Source organism: Leptodactylus fuscus, chromosome 11, assembly GCF_031893055.1.
Source record: "Leptodactylus fuscus isolate aLepFus1 chromosome 11, aLepFus1.hap2, whole genome shotgun sequence".
Classification (NCBI taxonomy): domain Eukaryota; kingdom Metazoa; phylum Chordata; class Amphibia; order Anura; family Leptodactylidae; genus Leptodactylus; species Leptodactylus fuscus.
In genome coordinates this window covers 21,821,968-21,843,230 of record NC_134275.1, presented here as the reverse complement: position 1 = coordinate 21,843,230, position 21,263 = coordinate 21,821,968, and the positions used below count along the sequence as shown (strand labels likewise).

At 42.8% G+C, this 21,263-nt stretch overlaps 1 protein-coding gene across 1 annotated transcript in view; it reads left to right on the top strand.

Annotated features, from left to right (window-relative positions):
• The window catches only part of LOC142184919 (gamma-aminobutyric acid receptor subunit beta-4-like), a 149,842-nt gene extending 135,326 nt beyond the window's left edge, over positions 1-14,516 (top strand). The window contains exons 5-9 of the mRNA XM_075260070.1: positions 1,932-2,014; positions 4,047-4,187; positions 10,316-10,468; positions 12,068-12,324; positions 13,515-14,516. Coding sequence (XP_075116171.1) covers positions 1,932-2,014; positions 4,047-4,187; positions 10,316-10,468; positions 12,068-12,324; positions 13,515-13,883 — 1,003 coding nt within the window. The 3' untranslated portion in view covers positions 13,884-14,516. The remainder of the gene's footprint in view (positions 1-1,931; positions 2,015-4,046; positions 4,188-10,315; positions 10,469-12,067; positions 12,325-13,514) is intronic.
• Positions 14,517-21,263: the final 6,747 nt, after the last annotated feature.

Below are 21,263 nucleotides of genomic sequence, written 5' to 3'. Positions count from 1 at the left end.
TTTGTGTTATACATAGTGTCATTGGAAGAAAACTAAGGCAAAAGCTGATCAAAAGTGACCCTTTTATAGCACTAGTAGAAGTCGCAAACTAGTAATATAGCAAAGCTGGTGCTTGCAAAGTAACATAGTCAACTGTTTGTTTTTTCAGATTTTTTTTTTTTTCAATAAAACCAGTACAAACTAGGCATGTGTCGGTAGGTAGGAAGCAGCAGAAAACTGCAACAGAAAAAGCTGCGTTTCAGCCTTAAGTGGATTAGGTTCTGTTTCTCAGGTCCCCAAGCAGACCCGAACTCAGGTGTGAACCTAGTGTAACATTTCTGAGTAGATTAATGGGATATAGAACATAACTTTTAATATAATGCCAATAAATAACATGAAATATTCACGTTTTTTATTGCCATGTATTAAAAATTATGTTTTATATTTGATTATCTTTTTGGAATTCATGTTGAGGTGGATAATCTTCTATATTATACTTGGATTATTGAGTAGATCAATGCCATACAAATATGGGATAATATTTTACAGGATCTCTAACAAGAGTACATAAACTTATCATAATTAGAGATGAGCAAGTAGTGTTCGATCGAGTAGGTGTTCGATCGAATACAACTGTATTCGAAATACTCGTACTCGATCGAACACTACTAGCTGTTCGAAGTTTAAGGTTCGATGCAGAACCAGCGTTGATTGGCAGAATTCTATACATTCTGCCAATCAACGCTGATTCTTCTCTTACTTTTAGAAGTCTTCTCTGTGCAGTGTCCCCGCAGCGTCTTCCAGCTGAAATTCACTCTGCCTAGGCATCCGGCCTAGGCAGAGCCGACTGCGCATGCGTGGGCATGCCCGCGCATGCGCAGTCGGCTCTGCTCAGGCGTCGGGCTGGGCAGAGCCGACCGCGCATGCACAGTCGACTCTGCCTAGGCCCCAATGCCTAGGCAGAGTGAATTCCAGCCGGAAGACGCCGCGGGGCGCTGCGCCGGGAGAAGACTTCAAGGAGAATCCAGCCCGACCGTCACTCGTGGACTTGGTAAGTATAATGTTAACGAATTTTGCGTACCCCTGAAACGAGCATTTCCCCCATAGACTATAATGGAGTTCGAAATTCGTTCGAACAGTGTGTGTTCGAATCGGATTTCGAACCTCGGACATTTTAGTGTTCGCTCATCTCTAATACATCAATATAACCATGATCAGCAGGCAGGCCAATCGAGTGTCGTTAGGTCAGTGGTGTGTTCATTAAGCCAGTCCCATGCCACCAGTGAGTGATGACATGTTGCATTGTCCTGTTGGTACAAAACAGCCCCATCAGGAAACTCCAACACCAGAAAGGGGTGCAGATGGTCTGTCATAAGTTGCATGTATCGAGCAGTGGCGTAACTACCGGGGTAGCAGTGGTAGCGGCTGCCACAGGGCCCGGGACAGCCGCTACCGCTGCATTTTTTTAATTTTTTCTTAATAGGCTGTTACCGGCTGGAGTTACTCCAGCCGGTAACGGGCCCTATTTACTTACCGATCCTGGCTGGGCCACCTGCTTTTTTGGAGTCTATCTATCTCTAGTTTATATCTATGAATTAATATATTAATGTGAATCTTGACAAATCTAATTGAAGACATGAAGAAACCTGTCTTGAACATACTGTATAACTCTGATGTATGCAACTCTATAGGTATACAGTGATGGACTTAAAGAAAAAACAATAAATATAAGTATATTGCAAGGAATCCATGTACCCATTTTTTCATGTCTGTTGCAGGTACCAAGATACATAGGAATGTGTCCATGTGTTTACATATACATAGATTGTGCAGCATGTACATGTGCAATATATTCTACTTATGAATTAAGCATTATTGATAAGTGACATTAGTGCAAGATATACAGATGTAAGGACATTGCAATAACCAAATGAAACTTTCTTGTTCCTTAGAATCACCACTACTGCTGCCTGCATGATGGATCTGCGCAGATACCCTCTAGACCAGCAGAATTGTACCCTAGAGATAGAGAGCTGTAAGTGCTTGTGTCTGTCTTATTAATTTCATTTACTTAGGTTTTAATATCAATGACATTAAAGTACGTTAAAGTTCTTGAAAATGAAATTTATAAAAAATGTGGTTGTGAAAGTTTCCATGTTTCTACAACTAATTTTCTATTATTTCCGTATGTGGAAACTTTACTGTAGATAAGGAGATTGCATTTTGATCTCTTTATACATGAGTGATATGTTTAAGGGTCTGTTCACACTACCCCATTTTTATTTTATTTTATGTTATTTTTTTGTGAAAATTACAGCAAAAGTGCCTTAGATATGATTGTATAAAATGTATGACAAAAAAAAAGTCATTTTGACCATACAAAGTAAATACACCCCAATAAAGTAGTGCAGATTGTAGAAAGCTAACGTGCAGCGCCTCCTACAGTAAGACTGTGTTACTGGCACCTGTATTCTAGGAATGTGACGTAGTGGAGTCCATCATAGCAGCTTTCTGCTATCCCCATTCATAGAAAAAATGCACTATAAATTGTACTTGTTATAGGATGAAGTTGGAGGTGACTGCCGGGCAGCTCCGCACCTCCCATGAGGCGACCTGAAGCGACTGTTTCAGGCGGCACTATGCCAGGGCCCCGGGGAGGGCGGCATTTTTGCTTACCTAAGCCAGTCCAGGACAAGCTGTCCTGGACTGGCTTAGCGTCACCATCACCGAGCGGTGGATTGGGGAGGCCCTGTGGATGCAGCGCTGCTCCAGCGGCCTCCCCTCACGCTCAGGCAGAGAGCAGGTTCTCTCCCTGCCTGCTCTCTGCCTGCTAACGCCGCCCCGCCACTCCCCTTTGCTCCGCACCCCTGCTGCTTGGTATATAAAAGGTTATTCCCACCTATTCACATCTGTGTCGTATACTTTGCCTTTGCAAAATGAGGGACAACATAATGGAATGCCAATGGGGCCCATTATAGTCAATGGGGTCTGTTGGGCACATTGATGCCTGTCCTATTACAAATCCAGCACTATAAGGCTGCATGCACACGGAGTTACGCCGGGCTTGTAAAAATACTCCTTCACAGCCGTACACGTGAGCACTGCGGACGGCTCCCAAACACTTCCCATTCACTTCAATGGGAGCGCTCGTAACGCCAGGAATGGGAAGTGTTCGGGAGCCGTCCGCAGCACTCACGTGTACGGCTGTGAAGGAGTATTTTTACAACCCCGGCGTAACTCCATGTGCATGCAGCCTAACAGAACAGAAAGACTGTCAGATATGTATACCTGGCATATATCATGTCCCGTCTATAGAGATTTGATATCTAGGATCCCCACAATCTTGACAATGTAGAGCTGACTTAGCGCTATATCTGCTATATCTACCATCTGCGCTGGTAATCCGTTGAGGGAGTCTGCATGGGGACACCCCCCCCCGAACGGAATACCAAACGCATTGGCAAATGGTGTGCAGTGAAAGCACACGGACCCCATAGACTATAATGGGGTCCGTGTGCTCTCCGCGCGGTGTCCAAGAAACATGTGGACAGAAAAGTAGATTGTGATCTACTTTCATGTTCGCATGATTCGTGTGGGCAGCGTGCGGAAAGCACACGAATCCCATTATAGTCTATGGGGTCCGTGTGCTTTCACTGCACACCGCTTGCCATTGCGTTTGGGTAGTCCATTCAGGGGGTCACCATGCAGACTCCCTGAATGGATAACCAAACGCAGATGTGAACTAAGAGTTACGCTGGACGCGGCATGGCTTAATGTAACCTTCTCTATACCATGTCCCAAACTTGCACCATAATTTTGGTGCAAAGTAAGTTAACCAATAGGTAGTGTAACGTTAGACAAGTGTTTCCATGTTGCAAATGAGGAAACAGATCATCATCAGATAATCAGAAAATGTCCCTGGGGTGGTCGTGTGATCATTAATTATGTTATTTAGAAAGTAGGAGGGGGTGTTTAGATTAGTGTAGAGATTTCCAGTTATCCCAGACAAACCCTTTAAGACTGAGAATTTTATTCCTGATACAATGATGTTGTATCTTGTTTTGCAGATGGATATACAACCGATGACATTGAATTCTTCTGGCAGGGAGGGGAAGAGGCAGCGGTGACTGGGGTACCTGCTCTGGAATTGCCCCAGTTCAGTATCATTGAAACCAGACTGGTTACTAAGAAAGTTGTATTTACAACAGGTAAGACACTTTTACATGGACCTGTCATGGTTTTGAAGCCAAAGAAAACTACATTAGATATATATTTCTATGGTTTGCTAAAAAAAACAAACATTTTTTTTTAATCAATTGATGACCTATCCTTAGAAACAGGGCCGGCTCCAGGTTTTTATGGGCCCTTGGGCGACAGAGCCTCAGTGGGCCCCCTTGTAAAGGAGGTGGGGGAGTTGAGACACTGTGCGTCGCAGATGAAGTGAGTGACATCACGCAGGAGTGTGGCGTCACCAACGCCATACCTCCCAATTTTTAAAGAGTAGAAAGGGGTAAAATTTGGCTCCACCCACTTTTATGTTGACTCCGCCCATTCTCATTTATTTATCATGTGCTCCCACACAGTATAATCCTCCTACAGTCACCCGTAAATTATATGCCCCCCCTCCATCTCTCCCCCAGTTTCATATACACCCTTCCTCTGCCCCCAGTTTCATGTCCCCCATCTCTGTCCTCAGTTTCATCACGTTCTCCCCCTTCATCTGCTCACAGTTTCATGTCCCCCGTCCCTGCCCCAGTGTCATGCTGTTCCACCCCCCCCATCTGCCCCAGTGTCATGCCGTTCCCCCCCTCCCTTTCATTTGCCCCTCCAGATTCATTGGACCCACTCCTTCTCTGTCCCCAGTTTCATGCCGTTCTCTCCCCACCCCCTTCATCTTCCCCAGTATCATTCCGCCCCCCCCCCCTACCCTTCATTTGCCCCCCAGTTTCATTGGGCCCCCTCCATCTCTGTCCCCAGTTTCATGCCGTTCTCTCCCCACCCCCTTCATCTTCCCCAGTGTCATGCCATTCCCCCCCTCCCCTTCATTTGCCCCCCAGTTTCATGGGCCCCCTTCATTATGTTCCACCTTAATACAAAACAAACACTTACACTCACCTTCCATCGTTCCCCCGACGCTCCTCTCTCCGCTCTCCCACTCCATTCACATAGGCGATTAAAGCAGGAGCCTTGAGCTCAGTTCCTGCTTTAAAGCTGCGGCCCGGCTTGCGTGTGTAGGCGCGATGTGATGACGTCATCGCGCCTACACACGCACGCTGGGCCACAGCTTTAAAGCAGGAGCTGAGCTCACGGCTCCTGCTTTAATCGCTTATGTATTCAGCTCATCGGCGTCCGACGGACGCCGATGAGCTGAAATCGGGACAGGCAAGTGCTGGGGCGGGCAAGTGCAGGGGGGCCCCTAGAGGCTCTGTGGGCCCCGGCACTTGCCCGACTATGCCGTGCGCTGACGCCGGCCCTGCTTAGAAATAAAGATCAGCACTGTTCCAACAGCCTGCACCCCCCACAAATCAACGGTGGCACTCCCTGAGCCTCGATTCTTCTTCACAGGTCATATGATGTCACATTTATTGGTCACATGGTCTGTTCGTAGCTCAGTCCCATTGACGTGAATGGGGCTGAGCTGCAATGCCAAGTATCTTTACAAGGCATTGGTTTTCTGTGAAGAGGCCTCTGTGCTCACCCAAATGCTACAATCTCTTGGAACATCTGGTCAATTGATAACCTACCCTAACCCCTTGAAAATATGGCTAAGGGGGCATTCACACTTGTGCCCGGTGTCCGCCCTGTGCCTCTCCACCGGGTTTCCGTCCTCAGCCCCGAGAAACTGGACCGGGGATGGCTTCCTGGCCGACAGCTTTAAAACCCATTCATTTGAATGGGTTTTTGAAGGAGACCACCAGTGTTCGCCCGCGTCCTCTCCGCGGGGAAACTGGTTTTTTCGGTCGGACACAAAGTCGGACATGAAGGACTTTGTGTCCGGCTAAACAAAAACGGTTTCCCTGCGGACAGGCCGCGGGTGGACACAGGCGGTCTCCTTCAAAAACCCATTCAAGTGAATAGGTTTTAAAGCTGACTGCCGGGTTTCCATCCCCGGTCCAGTTTCTCGTCCCCTGTCTAGTTTCGCTGGGGCTGTGGACAGAAACTCGTCAGAATGCAAACACTGGACACGGGGTGCAAGTGTGAACACTCCTTTAGTGAGAGACGTACATAGACATAGAAGAACATTTGTTGAAAAAATATGGCAAGATTTGCAACAAAACAAGTTTATCACCTGCTTTACACTCTTTCTGACACTTTGGGGGACATATTTAAAGCCTTCTGACCTTATTTTCTTCCAGTTCTACATTTTTTTTAACGTTTTACACTATGTGTGCACGAGTTATCATGAGCTTCAACCTCTATTGAAAGCTTTGACACAAGTTTTGTCACATTTGTCAGGAAAAATAGACATGGTTCATCTGTAGTAACCCTTTAAGTTGCATTTATAACGTGTGGCTTTTTTAAGAAAGCACTCTAGCAAAAAGCACTTTTCTTCATCCCTGTCCTATCACCCTATTATCTGTCACACTCCAGCCTTCTTTTGTGAATATTGTCCTAATATCCCTGCAGTCAAGTCTCTTTTCCGCTCCTGCACAGACACCATCTTGTCTTTTATATTAGTTTTTTCTCATTGCTCTGATGTTTTTCTCTTTTTCCAATGATGCATCAGCATGCATCATACGGACAGCCATTGGGGACAGTACAATTATCCTTCTTTCTATGCACTGTATGTACTCGAGTAAAAGCCGAATTTTTCAGCACAGTTTTTGTACTGAAGAAGCCCCCCTTGGCTTATTCTTGAGTCAAGTATTGTATAGAATCTCCTATAAAATAGTGAAAAAAAGAACCTTTAAAAACAATATAATAAAAAAATAAACTAAATAAAAGTTCTTAATCCCTCCTTTCCCTAGAATACATATAAAAGTAGAAAATGACTGTGAAACACAAACACATTAGGTATCCCTGTGTCTGACAGTGCCCGGTCTACTGAATATAGGGGATCTGCAGTGCTCCTGTTCCGTCGGGAAGGGGTTAATAGGAGCACTGCAGATCCCCCTATATTCACCCAGACTGAATTCCAAGTGGGGGAAAAAAAACCTCAGTCCTCAAGCTCAGGGAAGGGGCAGACAGACAACCAAAACACCCCCTCCCCTCCCCAGCAACTACTGCACCCAAAAACTCCGACCATTTTAATTTTTGAAATTTTCCAGTAGCTGCTGCATTTCCCCCCTCGGCTTATACTCGAGTATATATGGTGTTCTATATTGTTTGTATAATTGATACAATTTCCCAATATACTTTTTGTATCAATTCCTCGTGGGTTTTCTAGATCTCTGCTTGCTGTCATTCATTCTGCTTACTTCCAGTGAATAATCAGTCCGTGGTCATGTGATATACAGCTCGCGGTCATGTGATAGATAGTCCACGGTCATGTGATATACAGTCCATGGTGCACACAGCCAGAGCTCTGATTATTATGCTGTGACTGTAACGAGCAGTGCACCTGTGTGTCGATCACATGACCACGGACTGTCTATCACATGACCACGGACTGAGTTTAGACACTGGTGTGCCCTAATTCTACCTGAGAAGTCCACTTTATTATGCCTCTGTTTTTTCTTTCTTTCTCTATTATATTACTTAGACTTCTGATTATAATACGCTATTTTATGATGTTATTATTTGTACTGCATTATAAATTGAGGGCATGACGGACCTTAACTCAAATTATCTACCAACAATAGTCTACTATAACGCAGATTGTTCAGGACATGTATCTGATCTATAAATAGGATAGAAAAAACTAATTTCATGTCCACTCTCGTACTCCACGATTGCTTGACTTCCATGTGATATCGTAATTTCATCAGTTACCATGACAACCTAGTGTGTCAGCATAGTGGCTCAGACAGCGCCGGAGCGATTTAATGGAACAAGACCGCCGCCGACAAGCTTGTATCAAGCATTTAGCTTCAGGTATATGCATTCTACCTCCAACTACAAGATAGATACGTGAGATCTAGTGGCAAAACATATAGAGACTGAATCCTAAAAGATAGAACCCTATTAATGTAACCATAACCAGGCCTGTACTTCCTCCATGGTATTCTCTATGAACTGTTATATGTGTAGCCAGATAGTTACATTATGTATTGTATGCATTCGGCTCAATCAGAGGCAAAGCCATTCTGGCTGCAGATTTAGACCCTGGGGCCCAAAGACATAAGTAATAAAAATGGCATAAATTTGGCTCGGAACATGTTGTAGATTTTACAGTCAAATTTAAAGGGGCTCTATCATTTGAAATAACGTGGTTTTTGATATTCATATGCCTGAATAGCCTTTAAAAATAGCCTCTTTTTTTAAAAGACATCCCCCCCGGGAAAACCGATATGTAAATGAGCCTTTCCGTGCACCCTGGGTGTTCCTCCAAACCTCCATGCACCCCCCTGTGTCATACCTTCAAACTGCCCCCTCTTTTGCTTGAGCTCCAAAAATTCCTCCTCCTCTCTCCGTGTAAACGCCTCCAGCGTCTTTAATCTCGCCCCTGTACATTGACGTATCGGGCATGCGCAGTAGTGCTTAGAAGGGGGTGTGGTTGTAGATCATGTGATACAACAGCATGCAATGTCAGTCAGCTGCTTCTAAGGCCAGCAGGATATTGTCATGTATTAAAAGGGATATGGACCTGTGAGACGGATGTAATATTATGACTTTATAAGTCATTGGTGCGACCCAAATGGGTCACAGAAAAGATGTCCTAGAGTTGGGAAAAGGTTCAATGGAGGGCGACAAAATTGATCAGGGACATGGAGAACCTCAGGTAGGAGTAGAGATTAAGGCTGAGGCTCCACATTGCGGAATCACAGTGTTTTTTGTTGCAGATTTTGCTGTCTTTTTTTAGCTGGATTGAGCACAAGAGCTTCCTATATAATTCCCTTTTAAATTGTAGCAATTCTTGGCTTTAGCTAAAAAAAACACAACAAAATCTGCAACAAAAAAGCTGTTTCCACAACATGGGACCTCAAGGATCCCTAAAGGAGGCTCTTCCAGCCTGTGACTGATGTAACGTAACCCAGGGGTCACCGCTGTGGCCTGTGATCGGGTCTCCGTAGTCACAGGAGGTGTGCTGCTTTAACAATGTCAGCACACCCCATGTGACCGCTGATGCTGGAGAGAGTCAGATGGAGTGAGGATGCCCAGAAGAAGAGAGGCAAGGTGAATTTAAGTGTTTATTATTTTTGCACACCTCCCCTGGGCCTCCACTTATTATACACTGAGGTCTCAGGAGACCCCAATGGATAATAAGAGCATCCAAATGAACCAGAGGGTCGAACCTCAGGAGTATTCATCTAAACAAATTTCATGGGGTTTGGATAAAGCTGATTGAATCTTCCAGAACAAACTATACTGGGGGATGGGGGTCTTGTGGGCATTTTCTACTGTGTGGGGCTACTGTGGGGAGAATACAGTATTACACTGTGCAGGGTCACTGTGGAGCATTATACTGTGGGGGAAGCTTGGGGAGCATATTATACTGTATAGTGTCGCTGTGGAGTATTATACTGTGGGTGGGCTCTGGGGAGCATATTATAATGATTATAATGTGTGGGCCACTTTGGGGTGCATATTATACCGTATGGGTCCCCTTCTCTATTTAAATCGCGCCCAATCTGCTTTATAGCAGATATACAATGTTACTATAAAACACATACTGTGCGATGTAAATAGTGAAGGGGTCAAGGCACTCGCAAAAGCATCACAGTCCCTTGAAACAGCCTATCAGCAGGGGTCCTGAGTGTTGAACTCCCCCCCTGACCTGTTAAACCCTAGACTGTTAGCACCCTGCGGATCAGCTCTTTCCTGCAGCATATTGGTGTAAAAAAAAAAAAGCGCCAGGGGAGGTGGGAGGGGAATCGATTTTTTCCCGCCTTTACCGCATGGTATTCGACCAAGTACACCAATAGCTGGGGGGGGGGGGTATCCAATCGAATACTACTATTCGATCGAATACTACTCGCTCATCTCTATTGAGCAGTACCATACAGCTATGAGGGCCATGTTGGTGTTTCCACATAGTTTTACTCTCATACTTATGGCATACTGTTTTATCCTATTTTATTAGGGTTAATAATGTTTAATAAATCTAATTTGTTATTTTTTGCACTGGATTTCTTTCATCTATAGACTATGTATGAAAGACGATATGTGTATAACTTAGCTTTAACATTTCAATAAGCTTTTCTACATAAAATCTAATATCTGTCCTACTTTCCAGGTTCCTATCCCCGTCTTTCCCTGAGTTTCCGTATTAAAAGAAACATTGGATATTTTATACTTCAGACCTACATGCCATCTATATTGATCACTATTCTGTCTTGGGTTTCATTCTGGATCAACTATGATGCGTCTGCAGCAAGAGTGGCACTCGGTATGTACTGTGAAGGCGGCCATAGACAAAGCATGGCTGTCTAGTTGGACACTCATTTACCTAGATAAGTGTCTTGGCCAAAATTTCTTCTAGCCCCAGCCTTAATGCTTTCAAAACGCCCATTAAAGGGAGTCCATCAGCAGTAAATTCGGTATCAGACTAATGGGTTTTCCCATGGCACTTTTTAGCTCCAGTTCATTACATGGGGCCTTAGCATTAGGGTGTTTCTCTTCTCTGGCTGGAAAGCTCTAAATAATAACCCCTAATTGTCACCCATATACCCCCCTCCTCAATTGCTTGAATGACATTCAATACTTTGTCACACTTTGTCTGCACATTGGGTATCTAGTAGGGTTGAGCCGATCTTGACTTTTCAGGATCGATTTTAAAATCAGATTTCCGATCATTTTTCATTTGAACCCGATCTTGATCCCAATTCCGATCCCAATGCAAGTCAATGGGATTTTTTTATTAATCGGAGATCGGATTTTAAAAGCAATCCTATTCACTATACAGCATGGAATCTAACAATTGAACGCTTTAATTGTTAGATTCCACGCCGTGTAATGACTCACTAAGTAGCCAGAGGATTTTTTTTTTTAATTCTCTGGCTACTTAGTCCCCCCTGGTGTCCACTTACCTGCAGAGATGGCTGCTCCGGTACCCGGTGTTCTCCTTCTTCTTTGCCTCGCTGCCACTGCACGCTGCTCTTCTCGACTTGCTGCCCCCTGCCTCCCAGATTAGGAGAGTGTGGGAGGGTTAGGAGAGTGTGGGCGGGTACTGGGAGGGGAGATGTCACGTCTCCCCGCCCACACTCTCCTAGGCCACAAGCCCCGCCTTCCTAGCTCTTTAAACACTAACCTGGGAGGCAGCGGCAGCGAGAAGAATAGCGTGGAGCAGCAGCGAGGCGAAGAAGAAGGAGAACACCGGGCACCAGAGCAGCCATCTCTGGAGGTAAGTAGCTAGTAGAGATGTTAGTTTAGTCTCCCATTAGAATGAATGGAGGCAGCCGGCGCGCAGGGGGTTAAGGCTGTGTGCTGGCTGCTTCCATTCATTCCTATGGAAACGCAGCAGAGCCTTCACACTGAGTATATACTCCACTCAGAATGAGCGGAGCGTATACTCAGTGTGAAGGCTAAGCAAAGCATTGTGGGAAATAGTACCGATGTTGATCCCACCTAAAAAGATTGTGTTCGGAATTCGGATCGCGATTGTGAAATTTTCTCGATCGCCGATCGGAATCCGATCTTTTCCAAACACGATCGCTCAACCCTAGTATCTAGACCTTGCAGAAGAAACACCCTTATGCTGAGGCCCCACGTTGCGGAAATGCAGCTTTTTTTGTTACAGATTTTATTGCGGTTCTTTGAGACAAAGCCAAGAGTGGATTGAGCAGAAGGTAGAATTATAAGAACTTCCCATATATTTCCCATTCCTTTTATAGCCAGTCTTGACTTTGGCTCAAAAATAAACTCAACCAAATTTACAACAAAAAAATCTGTATTTCTGCAACGTTGGGGTCTTAAAGAGCTGACATTTTCTATTTCTGGAGATAAGGTGACGTACATTGACCTCTTTGTTTCTTCTTTTGTATTTCAGGAGTGACTACTGTGCTCACTATGACAACAATTAACACACATCTAAGGGAGACCCTACCTAAAATTCCATATGTTAAGGCTATTGATGTGTATCTTATGGGGTGCTTTGTGTTTGTGTTTTTGGCTCTGTTGGAATATGCATTTGTCAATTATGTATTCTTTGGTCGGGGCCCTCAACAGCAGAAAAAGCTAAATGAGAGAACAAACAAATCAAATAATGAACGTCATCGCTACGAGGAAAGAAGAGTAAGAGAACAGGTAAATGATCATGACCATTAAAAAGAAAATGTGTAGAATATGCGCTAAGCATGTGCAAAGAGTTACCGTATATACTCGAGTATAAGCCGAATTTTTCAGCACAGTTTTTGTGCTCAAAAAGCCCCCCTCGGCTTATACTCGAGTCAGGAAAAAAAATTATGAATATATTTTTTTTTAGGAGGGGGGAAGGGTCTATGACCAGCCACAATATCAATGTATAGAATCTCCCATAAAATAGTGCAAAAAAAAAAGATTTAAAAAAAATAAAAGTTCTAAATCACTCCTTTCCCTAGAATACATACAAAAGTACAAAAGTAGAAAATTACTGTGAAACACATACGCATTAGGTGTTCATGTGTCTTGTCTGAAAGTGCCCGACCTATTGAATATAGGGGATCTGCAGTGCTCCTGTTCCGTCGGGAAGGGGTTAATAGGAGCACTGCAGATCCCCTATATTCAGCCAGACTGAATTCCAAGTGGGGGAATAAAAAACAGTCCTCAAGCTCAGGGAAGGGGCAGACAGACAACCAAAACACCCCCTCCCCTTCCCCAGCATCTACTGCACCCAAAAACTCTGACCAATTTAATTTTTGAAATTTTCCAGTAGCTGCTGCTTTTTCCCCCTTCGGCTTATACTCGAGTCAATAAGTTTTCCCAGTTTTTTGTGATAAAATTAGGAGCCTCAGCTTATATTCGGGTCGGCTTATACTCGAGTATATACGGTACATGATAAATATTCATGATTTAGACCTGGTTCACATCTGCGTTCGGTATTCTGTTCGGGAAGTCTGCTTGGGGACCCTCCGAATGGAATACTGAACGCATTAAAAAGTGGTGAGCAATGAAAGCACACGGACTTCGTTTTCTGCGCGATGTCCGCACAAATCATGCGGAGACAAGAATAGTTCTTGAAGTACTTTTCTCCCTGCATGATTCGTGCGGACACTGCGCGGAAAACATATGGACCTCATGGGGTCCGTGTGCTTTCACTGCTCACCGCTTTTTAATGTGTTTGGTATTCCATTCGGGGGTTCCCAAACGGACTCCTTGAACGGAATACCAAGCACAGATGTGAACCAGGACTTACATGTATGGAAGTAAAAGGGCAGAACATGAAAATGGATGTCAGAGAAACATAGAAGATACTTTTATTTCTGCCAATAGTAATGACATTTGTTTCTCCATCGCAGGTTGATCCATATGGAAACATTCTTCTCAGCACCCTTGACATGAGCAGTGAGTTGATGTCAGCTGAGATGGGAAGCAGCATTGGTGATTCCCGGAACTCCGTCCTGTCATACGACACCTCAGGGATCCAGTTCCGCAAACAGCTGACATCAAGAGGGGACAGTTTTGGCCACACTCCCCTGGAGCGTCATGTTCCCCTAACAGCCACACGTGGACGTGCCAACTGCCGCCTTCGGCGACGTTCTTCTAAGTTAAAGCTTAAGATTCCAGACCTTACAGATGTCAGTACCATCGACAAATGGTCCAGAATCATTTTCCCCATCACTTTTGGATTTTTTAACTTGGTTTACTGGATGTACTATGTCAACTGAAGCATCTCCATTACCCTTCACCCTAAGCTGTGCACACCCTTCCTTCCACAGGACACAAGCTTCACCTACGTCTCTCACCCCCCTCTTGCTTCACAGTTTGATGTTTGGCCCAGAGAAAGAAGCAGAAGTTGAAGCTTTTCGAAGAGGGGGGAAGGAGAATTGCACTTTTTGTCACACATTTTTTTCACCAAATTTCTTAATTTTTTTTTCTTTTGCCTGGAAATTGATAATGGCTGGGTACTGTGGGTCATTTTGGATGTTCTAATGAAGAAACCTTTTTCTTGAGACTTAGCTACATAAGATAACAACAAGTTCAGTACAGGGTTAGAATGAGAATACCGGTAATTGTTTTCTCTCTTATGCAGTTTTAACTTCATTTTGCTATATATTGTGAGGCTATAAAGGCACAGAAAAGTTTGTACATGCATGCAGACAACAACTCTGTAGAGCAGAATCTCTCCAATTGCTAACTTGAGCTGCATCTGACTGCTCCTACCGAGCACTTTGGCTAAATACATGTTGTAGGAATGGTTTGGGAGGAAAAAAAAATAAGCCAAACACATTTCTTAAAGAAAGAGAATGGCAAAGCCAAAAAGTCAATGATTCTGGACTACAACACTGTCATAAAAAAAAGAAAAATTTCGGAAGTGAATTTTGCACTTTTTAAAACTCAGTCTTTACGGTATTTGATAGAACACTCATGTTTACATGAAACGTATCAAATATAATGTGCAAGTCACTATTATTCAGTATTAGAAACGATCAAAGTATTAGAAGAAGCCCATACTGTGTCCAATTTTAACTTTACATTAGGTCACAATTGGAAATATCAGATGGACCCAAGTGCCAAAAAAACGATGCCTAATTGTTACGCAACTATTCTATGGTTCTGGACACGTTGTGAGAACTCCCTGCCAAAAATATAAATGTTGTATAGTGTTGTGTGAATTCTGAACAGAAAATGACCATATCCATGTTTTAATGTGCACAGGAAAGCATAGGCCCACGACACGCACACCTGTTTCAAAAATAACGGCTATTACGTACTAAGAATATTGGCTGGTTTCTATGCTAAATGACCCCGATTTCTCTAGAATTCAAGTCATAGGTAGGTAAGTTTGAATATATACTAAAATACATGTATTCACACACAAATGAAGTGCCAAGTGACTAATATACTGGGGGCCATTTATTAAATCTATGCCAGTAATGCGATGCAAAAAAAAAAAAAAAAGTTGTTGGATACAAGGTGCGACGGATTTATTATTGTAAATATGTCTTTCTCTGTTTTTTTGCAATTGGTGCGCCTTTAGCTTATCGTTGAAAGGGGGGCATGGCTTCTCAGGGCGCATGGCTTTGAAGCATTTCTCAGAAAACTGATGCCCCAAAGGCCCACAGATATCATCACAAGCAGCTTGAAGGTTTCGTACCGGAACATTCGATACAGCGTAGCTATGCGACATTTCTATAAATGTTACGGCAGACAGAGGCCTATTTCTGCTTCTTCATTGCCAAAGTTTAATAAATGACCCCCACTGGCTCAGGGACATGAGCAGTGCCAAAACTACCGAGGAAATAGAATTTTTATAAATAGTATTAAAACTGTGAGGCTATCCCTCCACATAGCACTGTCTCAAGAAGTTACAATATGGAGCCATGCCTAAAAAACTTGAATGTTAGTGGTATATTATACTAGAGTATTTCATATCAATCCGTTTTTCATAAGTATAGGGAGTAGAAGAAGATTTAAAAAAACCATGTAGGGGTCTTTGCATAAAGGTGAAACTAGGTCAATTGTGGGGCAAACTAATCCTGCCATATCGAGAACAACAGATTTCATTTTCATATCTTTTGTGGAATTTTTTAATTTATTTATTTATTTATTTTGTCGCGTGGAGCTTTAAATTGTCTATGAACGGCAAATGGAAAACCGTTTTCTGAGAGCATCTTCATTTGTCGCCAAATCTTTTGTCATAAAACATGTAAAATACAATATTCTGTAACGCTCCCACTCTCGCAGACTTTCTGTATGGAAGCATTTCTTTTAGGTTTTCCACGGGCTAATTTCAACGTAATATTTTCACGATTACTTTAATATTATGCATGGCTCAAGATGAACGACCCGATGACGTGAACGTGAGTCATAACCGCTCTAAAGCATGTGTCTTCTAGAACCGCTGGCAAAAGTGTTGATAAGTCACAGAGGTTCGGAAACTTTGCAGAAGGCCTCACTGGTCCCACATACTGAGAGGTGATACACATTTTTCTATCGAGGACTGTAGAAGATATTCTTCAAAGAGTAAGACTATCTTGGTACTTCTAATAAATTCTACATGCTGCACTAAAACACAAACCATGATTTCAAAACTTCTAGGACGTAGAGTTCATGTTTGGTCCACATCAGCAATTTTTGCTTCCCCCATTTCGTAAAACCTATTGAGGTCTATTGTTATATTGAGACATATCTGTCCATCTATGGATCTATCATCATCATGGTTACTACAAATAGATGAGAAAGTAAAAGATAGCTCCCGATATAAAAAAGAGCCCGATAATCATAAAAAAGCCAAAACGTTGAGCCTTTTGATATGTTATTGAAGGTTGAAAGCGTTGCAAAGGGTCATTTATATATTTTATTACAATGGAAACATTTGTGGCGGTATCTCGAGATATACTGAATGGCCACATTATTGTAGACACCTACCTCATATCGAATTTGACCTCCTTCACCCTTGAGGACTGCAGCAATTTTTTTGGTAGGACCCAGGGTGTGCCTAGAAAACATTCCATTAGAGACTATTACTCGACCTCCACCAGCCCGAACTGGTAATATCTGAAAGGAAGGGTTTAAGGATTTAGGCTTACCCTATGCCGCGGAAACCATTGTTTCTCTTAGATATTGGTGCTGGTTGTCCCGCTGATCCATTCTGTCAAAGTGTTGTTTATGTCCGCATGATCCCGGGTTAATGGATGAATTTTCTTGAGCATATCATTTTTCATATGCTCTTGACGCTGTTGTATAAGGAAACCCTAAAAGTTTGGCAGTTTTTGAAATATTGACCCCAGCTAGTCCAGATGTCATGTGACATGTGAATACTCCATGTTGGTTTTACCATTCCTAAGCTTTCTGGCTTGACTTTATGCTGCACTCCACGGTCACATGTCTAATGTCCATACAGCCCCAATCGTATAAGGGCAGGTGTCTTATTAAAAAGTGGCCATTCAGTGTATAATACAAGCTGGATGAAACGCATTTCTCGGCTCTATCATTTTTCTTTAGACCTAAAGGCCCATTTACACAGGCAGGATGAATAATGACAGTATAAGGGTTTCGACATGCAGTTACCGTACGGCAGCTGTTACTTGAGTTGCAACGCGTTTGCATCATACACGGGACCTTTTACAGATCTAGGCTAAAGCCCCACGTTGCGGAAACGGCGCGGATAAATGCAATGCTTTACCATACCTGCAACGTAAATGAGAATGTGGCAGAAAAAAAAAGCTGCGCTTTCAAAAACGACCATGGGGCAAATCAATTATACCTAGAGAAACACTCGCGTTTTCCCTATAAGTATAATATAGGAAGAAAATCTGCAGAGAAAAATTCTAACAGAAAACCAAAAATGCACATCATGTATATTTCCGCAGTGTTTGGCTACGTGGGGCCTTAGACTTAGTCACATTATTGTTTACACAGGGCGGTATGGTGCAAAAGTTGCAAGCTTGTTTGTTAGGGCATCACCGGCACATTCACATAGGCTACGTGTTGTTCTCATGCTAGCATTTATTTCTGATTTTGGGCCCGATCATCTGTCTGTGTAAATTAGCCTTAACTCATAAGGGCATAGTGTACCTGTATTTAACGAAATGTGCATTCATACCTGCGGTCCTAGTGAATCTCACTTAGCGTGCCATAGATCCCTAGCGTACGTTACGTTGGGTTCACTAGAACTATGGAAGGTCTGGATGTTACATCCAGAATTCAGGCAATTGAACGCAGGTAACGTAATCCTGTCTAAATGAGGCCTCAGATATGCTTTTCTGTTGTAAAATGTATATAGGGAAGCCTTTTGGTAAAGTGACTTCATGTACAGTGTATGTGAAGTGACATACATACGGTATGTTCATAAAACTTTTGATAATTGAGAATTTATTTTATATATCTGCATATAAAGGAATGACATATAGTATGTATGACAAGAATCACCATTGCTAAAATATTGAGATATTCTATATTATTTATTTCATTTTTTTTTTTTGGCTTTTGTTTTTCTCGTGGCTTCTTCTTCTTCTTAAAGGAGAACATGACACAGTAACGTTCCATTGTTGGATAGTCCATGGTCATCAATGTTTACCAGCAGTAAAACAGTTTGTTGTGTTGATAAAACTTTTTTTTTTTATTACAATTCCCTAGGTTTTATTAAAATACATGATAAATCTAAATGGAAAAAAAACGTAAATGATAAAATAAAAGACATTTTACCTGTTCTGTAAGTTTCACATATAGGTCTCATAGGCTCAAAGACTCAATTAGGCAACCGTACACTATAAGTGTCTCCTGTTGGCCATAACCTAATGTAATTTTAGCCTTAGCTCAGAAATAAAAGGGTCGTCCAGCTAATTTTAAAGGGCTTTGAATGGAATGAAATAGTAAGTCAAGCCCACCCGGCCGATTCCCCCTCTGCCCACTTTTAGAGATGAGCGAACACTAAAGTGTCCGAGGTTCGAAATAGGATTCGAACAGCTGCACACTGTTCAACTGTTCGAACGGATTTCAAACCCCATTATAGTCTATGGGGGGAAATGCTCGTTTCAGGATAAAATTATACTTACCAAGTCCACGAGTGACGGTCGGGCTGGATTCTGCTTGAAGTCTTCTCCCGGCGCAGGGTCCCCGCGTCCTCTTCCGGGTGGAATTCACTCTGCCTAGGCATCCGGCCTAGGCAGAGCCGACTGCGCATGCACGTGCGGCTCTGCCCAGGCCAGACGCCTGAGCAGAGCCGACTGCGCATGCGCGTGCATGCCCACGCATGCGCAGTCGGTTCTGCCTAGGCCGGATGCCTAGGCAGAGTGAATTCCACCCGGAAGAAGACGCGGGGACGCAGCGCAGAGAAGACTTCGGAAAGGTAAGAGAAGAACCAGCGTTGATTGGCAGAATGTATAGCATTCTGCCAATCAATGCTGGTTCTGCATCGAACCTTAAACTTCGAACAGCTAGTAGTGTTCGATCGAGTACGAGTATTTTGAATACCGTAGTATTCGATCGAACACCTACTCGATCGAACACTACTCGCTCATCTCTACCCACTTTCCAATGCTGCCCAGTCTCCTGCTGAAATCTGTACGTTCTGCTCCAGCCATGGATTTGTGACCCAATATAGCCAGTAATCACTGGGGCGGGAAGTATGGAGACCAGCAGGGGATCGGGAAGTGTCAGAACTGGAGTTGCGGGTGATTGGTAAAGTGACTATCGCTTATTATTTTATGCCATTCTAAGCCTTTTTTCAAGAATTAACTTCATTTACTTGGCTCCATTAACCAATCTACAAGCGTGTATATTGAACTACTACATCTGTTCCAACTTCCTCTTAGGATCTATAGATATAACAGGGCAAGGAATGGTGAAAAACTTTTTGAAACCATACCACTATCCAACTTGGATTATAGGAGCCATCTTTACCATAGTTCCATAGCTTTGGAAAGCTTTAAGCCCATACACAGATGCATTGCAGAACATGAAGAAGACATCTCCATCCCTAGACAAACCCTGGAATTCACAAAAACAAATAAGGATAGAGAGACTATATAGCTATCCATGTGCCACCTAGGACTTCTGTTATGATCTTTATGTTTTTGACAGTCCCTCCCCCTCCTGTATGTTTACTGTACATTAAATGTATATATTTGCTTAATAATAAGATTCAATGATGAAACAGACCTCTTTAATAAAAAAATATATATAAATAAAAAAATACGGGGATACTGTGACTACGGCATACTAGCAGTGCATTTTCCATAGGGAATTGTGTTCGCTATATTTTACGTATCTTTTACATGCCATCAATGGTAAATTCCTACAAAAACTCCAGAATATAATATAGAATTCTATAGTAAAATCCTTGCCTTAGTGTCCCTTATATGGTATTATTGAGAACTAAATGATATCTCTGGGGTGCCCTACAACACGGCCTCCTGCCCACCATTGAGCATAAGCACATCGCTGATATAAACCGAAATGAAAATGGCGGCACTGGTGATCCCAAATATTGTCAGGAAATTTTGTCAGACTACTGCTTGTTTAGTGAGGGCTTTTCCAACTTTTTTTAAGATATGCTTTATTATGGCAAGAGAAAGCAACAATGCTCAGAAACTGGGTGGCAAATATATCATGCCTTGTATGACAGTTTTCTTGCGTGCAGGTTCACCATCATCTATGCCGGAAATCTGGCGTACACGATGAGGGAAATATACATCAGCTACAAGGAGATTGTGAACATTTCCCCTCCAGATACACAGCCCAATGGTGGGTACACCACTTTTATGAGCGGAGGTGTACCTGCTTATAGATAGGGCGCGCCCTATGCACCGTGTTCTCAACCGCAGCCATGTAGTACACTTCATATACATGAGCATGAGTAGTAGGAGTTTTAGTTGGTCATGCGTTCCACTCTTCTATATCCACATCATTGCCTCACTGACGTGCTGCCTCCCCCTATCATTATGATAGGGCACATCAGAAGACAAATAGGAAGGGGGGAGTCAAATAATAATAATAATTTTTAAAAAGTTGGGTAACCCTTGTAATGTCTAAATGTATGCAGAATGATCATATTCTCCCTCTAGTGGTGACTGTAAACATTCAGAAATTTATCATTTACATTTCTGTAGACAATTTCGAGCCCTTGAATCAGAACAACAAAGCACCGACCACTATAATAATACGTTTCAAAGGACATACGATAAAAGAGATATAGACATTATAGCAAGCATATTGAACCTATCAAGTGCCAATAAACATAGCCCTTTCCTTCTCTTAACTTATTTTTCCCCATTTTGGAGATTTATTTGGTAGAAAGAGGTAAACATTGCGTTTTGTTCCGAAAGCACAACTTTAGAAGCACATCTCAGTTGTAACTAAAAGTCTTAAAGACAAGACAAGTGGCACATATGAAAAAGCGTAAAACCTCTCACCCCCAACGGAAGCAAATTGGTAACATATGACATTTAGTAGTTCCTAAGTTGCAATAATTTGGCATCATGTTTCAGGATTGTTTCGCTATAGTGACCCACACTGACAGCAATGTACAGTAGATACCCCCAACTCATTAAATGTGCCCATATTACACTTGTCTTTATGCCCTCAATACTGAACAGATACTT